At 38.0% G+C, this 5357-nt stretch overlaps 1 protein-coding gene across 1 annotated transcript; it reads right to left on the reverse strand.

Annotated features, from left to right (window-relative positions):
- Window positions 1–239: 239 nt before the first annotated feature.
- On the reverse strand, window positions 240–4601 carry LOC145594089 (uncharacterized). Its single transcript, XM_081650428.1, has 3 exons — window positions 4246–4601; window positions 2595–2805; window positions 240–1941 (listed from the first exon to the last, which is right to left on the reverse strand). The coding sequence occupies exons 2-3, from the start codon at window positions 2797–2799 to the stop codon at window positions 566–568; spliced, it is 1581 nt and encodes a 526-aa protein (XP_081506554.1). The 5' UTR covers window positions 2800–2805; window positions 4246–4601; the 3' UTR covers window positions 240–565.
- Window positions 4602–5357: the final 756 nt, after the last annotated feature.

A 5357-nucleotide genomic window follows, 5' to 3' on the forward strand; every position in this document is an offset into this window, starting at 1 on the left:
CTGTTGGAGGTGAAGGTGTGGTGGGCGGAGGTTTGGCCGGCAATGAAAGCTATCAATGGAGGTGGAGAAAGGGTTTAAGGGAGGAAGAAGATGAAGAGGAAAGGGAGAAAAAAAGGGAAAAGAAAAAATAATAAAAAATAGTATATTGTGGTATTGAGTAGTACCGTAGTATTACCCATACCTGGTAGTGGGTAATACTTACATTTAAGTTTATTCACCATAGAAAAGAAGGGTCAAAATTAAGTTGTAAAACCCAAAGGCTTTTACAAGTTGTAAAATAAGAAAGAAGCTACAGAGATGTGGCACACAGCTTAGGTAGGCGCGCCACAAATATAATGTTACTATTTTACACTTTATGCTGGACTTCCATCTTTCCAATCAATTGGCAATTTACATCAGGAAATTTGGATCCTCTAATGCTCTAAAAAGAAAATAAACATATGGTTATCTTCAGCAGACATGCAGAGGAAGCTAGTCTCATGCTCTGGGTGCCCAATCTTGACTAAACAAGCCCGGATAAAAACGATGGACTTAAACCCTCCATTACGATAGCAGATTTTGTACCTCACCATCTCTTACTTTTAGATTCAAAATCACCATCTCCAAACACCTCTTCAATCATACTACATGTAGGTAAGAAGTCCATATTTTGTTTAGGACAACTCATACTATACCCATCCCACACTTTAGCATCGGATGAATCTATGATATATTCATTCCACTCATGACAACCATCAGGCTTCAACCGAGATCCTTGCACAGAGGCACCCGAATCAGAGGATGTGCATGATCCATCTTGGACATCATTTTCTCCATCATCATCAGACTTCTTGCCAGGATGCTCAAAGGAAGAATCGTGGTCAGGTTTTTTCACAATACCATCACCATTGATGCCATCGTTTTCTCGGGCTTCATCTGACAGGTCCCCATCATCCTCAAGTCCATGTTCATCCCCTTGCAAATGCAAACCATTTTGATGAAACTCAAGGCCACCATGTCGAACAGGGGACTCAATACCAGAGTCTCCATCTTCTTCTGACACTCCACCTTCATCACCCCCATCATCATCACTTCCATGCCATTCATCATTATCACTATCTACGTTGAATGGATCACATCTGTTTTGCTCTGCTCGCTTTCTAAGCATGAAAACATTGAAGTAGTAGCTCACAATTTCCATCTTGGTTCGAGAAGGAAATACAGCTGAAAGAACATTCCAAAAAATTTTACCCAATGATGCAGGATTGGAATATACAACCTCGTGGAATAACCGCTCTTCCTCCAAGCTCCATTTTTCTGCCACAACTTCTCCCATGTCATAGAAACCCAACTCCAAGAAAATATCCTGACCAAGGGTTCTCCTCAATTCATCTCGAGCTTCTGCAATATGCTGCCGGACACATCTCACAGATCCCTGATCTGGGCATGTACACTCGGTCCTACCATTTCCAACTTTCTCACCATAACAAGGCAGAGGGTTGATATTTGGAATTGGCATGATACATATACCATCAAGCCCACCCTCCACAACCTCAACAGTGTGTATGTCAGAAGGTGTAGGTTCGATTTTTCCTAAATCATCAGAAGTACTCTTTCTTATCTGGATTTCCAAACTAGGAATATCTGCTTGATGATCAGGCCCAACAGGAACTCGCTTCCGTGGAGGATAATCTAAAAGACAATAATATACATCTTCTGGATTTATTGGTCTCACATGATTGTCGAAACTAAAATATTCAGGATATAAAGGCAACTGGACAGGTTCTTCTGGCAGTTCTTCATCATCATCATGACTAGTGCTACTGGTAGCCCAGTGTGATAAAGAAGCAGACCTGGGGACATCACTTTCAACATCCTCCAACATCTCCCTGGGTACAGGGCAACTGCCATTTTCATGCTCTTGACGCAGATCCAATTGATCATTCTCAATGCTGGAATCACCTGTAGGATATCATACATAAGCATAGGAAAAAAAAATACCCACATAATGACATTTTCATAGTGGAAGGGCAATGAAATGATTGGTCATACATGTTAAAACAACTCAAAAAGTCTTAAAATCATGCAATCAGAAAAATAAGCCAAACAGAATAGCACTGTCTTAAATAGTTAAAATGAGTTCTCCTAAGTCCTAACTGTTAACAAACATAGTACACCATTAACACCAAATTCATCGTCACATTACCGCAAGTTTTCAAGCCCCCACATAGATAATAATACAGCATGAATTTGAATTTGAATAACACAGGTAAACAAAATTCAGCTCATTTTAATTCTACCATCTGAGCCCGACCAAATAATTTGAAAAGTGATATATTGGAATACAACATTATCAACCATTAGTACTTTTGTAAAGGTAACAGGTTTATTTTGGCATCCAAAAGTAATATGAAGCAGAGTTCCATGATTCGCTTTAGTATAAGATTCTGGTACACATTTCCACAATTACTGACTGTCACTGTGCATAAGATATTTCAAAAAATACATACAATAAAAAAGAATAAAAGTCACTCACCAAATAAGACTAATATTAACACCTAAATACAGATTCCATAACACCATGTAGTTAAAAACAGGCCAAAACATTCACCTACCTACAACATAACGTTTCCCACAGGCACCGTCTATGGAGAAACTACCATTGCATAAGCTTATATCATGACTAGGTCCATCCTGTCTCTGATGTTTGGAGAAACTACCATTGCATAAGCTTATCTCGTCACTAGGTCCATCCTGTCTCTGATGTTTGGAGGAACCCTCATCAACCACTTCATCATCAAATGGTCGCTTGTGGGCCATGTTCAGCTGCAAGAAAGAGAAATGTCAGATAACAACACATGAAGCTAAAAAGAAGGCTAAATCTTCAAAAATAGGAAACAGTGGACTAACACGGTGAGTATATATTTTTAAGCCTGCATTACACAGCATGCACGAGGGGCATATAAAGCAATGCAAAAAATTCCCAATTTGAAAGCATTCAGTAACTCCAAGCACAAATAAATTGCAAAAAAAAGGGCTTGCACCACATGATAAAAGAAACAAAAATGCTTAATTCATAAATGGTTTTATCTTTTAAGCTTAATACAGTTTATATGCAGCAATAAACATACTAGACCTACAATCCATCCAATGAACTTGTTTAACCCATACAACATCAGGTCAGAAAGCCAGCTAGCCAAAATGAGGCACCATGCACCAAACAGAACATGTAATTACCATAAACAAAACATAATACTTCTTATGTAAACATCTAATGTTCACAGCCTCGCCGTACATTAGAACATATGTATAAAGTAACTGTACAACACCAACTCCATAACCACTTGTCAAGACCCAAAAACTTCCATGGATAAAAAATTTCCCTGATGAATCACAAGCACTTGCCTAGTACCTCAAACTTCCTTGCCCATTCTAACATCGAATAGTTCAATTACTCCCCTAACTACATCCTATAACTTCAAAATTCAAAACAGTCTCCCAAAACAATGACTCAATTTTAGAATATGGATTGCATGTTAAAGTAAAACGTAATAACACCCAGTAATATGTCACTCTTCGTACCAAAACCCCAGCCTCCGCCCCCAAAAACAAGTTGAAGAGCCAGGCTCTATGGACTCCACTAACTCCCATGCAAGTGTATATTGATTTAACCTTCATCGCATAATTTCAATACCACAGAACAATTGACTTTCAACAAGAAACAAAGAGAAGAATGCACATTTTATACATATTGCCAAAGCTAAAATGCAATATAGATAACCTTAAACCTCAATTCCTATGAACATACCAATATTAAGCCAGGTGGGTTTCCATGTATATAGTATGAGTTCCTCAATTTTGTTCCAGAGAGCATGTTTTATTACAGTAATTTACCATATAAATAAATAAAGTTCCATTTTTTTTCTTTTTTAAAAGAAATATTCTTTGTCATTAAATAAATAAAATAAAAAATATTTTTTTAAAATAAAAAAAACTCAAGGGCAGGTGACGTAAGATCTGACGTGAAAATTCAAATCGAAGAAAACATCGCGAATACACAAAGATCGAAACTTTCAAACCCAGATAATCGAAATCAAATCAGGGAAACCCAGATCCGAAACCTAGGGTTTCAATCAGAACACAAAAATCAAGATCTAAACAAAAATCAAAACAAACATACAAATACGCAAAATCAAACCCAAATAGAACCTAATCAATCGAAGATCCAAAGAAAAAAACACATAAACAAAGGGGGAAAACACGTACCGCGACCAGATCGGAAGCGCGAAAAGGGGGAAAAACAGGAACAGAAATTAAGAAGAAATAAAAGGGGATATGAAGAAATTGAAGATCGGAAAAGAATAAAGGTGTTATTAATCGACGATTAGAGGTAATCGGCGGTGAAAAGGGTGGCGGCGGAAGAGGAGAGAGAAAATAAGGAAAAGGGGATCTAGGGTTTGAAGGTCTCGGGGGTGGATGAGAAAGAGGGAGAAGATAGAAGGATTTGACTATTGAGGGACCCGTGAGGTGGTAGTGTTAGTGGTAGAGAGGGGTACTAGGTTCATTTACGTAATTTCACCTCCTACCCTTTTTAAAGTTTTTTTTTTTTCCTACTTTTATTTTATTATTATTTTTATTTTTATTTTATTATTATTTTTATTTACCAACTTTTATAAGTGGTAAATACTGAATATTTGCAAAAATACTGGAAAGTTTCTCTCGTTATGGTATCTCTTGTTATGGTAGCAAACTAGCAACACAAAGAATAGTTGTTCTTTAGCCTTTTTTTTTTTAAAATAGGGATGCTTTCATTAATTAATAGTTAAGTTACAAGCCAAACTTGCTGATACATCGCCAGCCAAATGAGAGGAGCTCTCAGCACAAAAGTTAAGGTCTTTCACATAAGTAGCATTACAAACAAGGGGTGGTTGATTCAAAATACAAATTTCATTCAATCTTTCCAAGTTGGCTCTTGCATCCTTTGCTAGTTCATCAGCCAGACAGTTGCTGCCCCTACTTTCAAAGAGCATATCCTGATGGAGCTCCATTCCGAGGTCCCTGCAATGAGTTAGTATGGAGGGAGCATTAGATACACCATCAATGGAGTTAACTTCCAGCACTGCTTGTTTAGCATCCGAGCAGATTAGCACATTATTCCATCCCCTGGTTTTAACTAGCATAAGAGCTAGTTGAATAGCTTTTAATTCGGCATCATGACTTGAGGGGAGGTACCCTCTCCAGGTTTGGCCCTCAATCCATTCACCCGAATTGTCTCTATACACAACAGCACACCCAACCTCCTTGGTGGAGGAAAGAAAGGAAGCATCACAATTAATTTTGAAGAAATTGGAGGGAGGAGGAAACCAGTGGCTTGGGAT

Source organism: Chenopodium album, chromosome 2 (genome assembly GCF_948465745.1).
Source record: "Chenopodium album chromosome 2, dcCheAlbu1.1, whole genome shotgun sequence".
In the NCBI taxonomy this organism is placed as follows: domain Eukaryota; kingdom Viridiplantae; phylum Streptophyta; class Magnoliopsida; order Caryophyllales; family Amaranthaceae; genus Chenopodium; species Chenopodium album.

What these genes read in the sequence shown, in the direction of transcription:
- LOC145594089 (XM_081650428.1), bottom strand. Translation starts at nt 2,799, where the DNA reads ATGGCCCACAAGCGACCATTTGATGATGAAGTGGTTGATGAGGGTTCC. An exon ending in TGGGAAACGTTATGTTGTAG is followed by an intron (nt 1,942 to 2,594) that starts GTAGGTGAATGT and finishes GATATCCTACAG; the next exon opens with GTGATTCCAGCATTGAGAAT.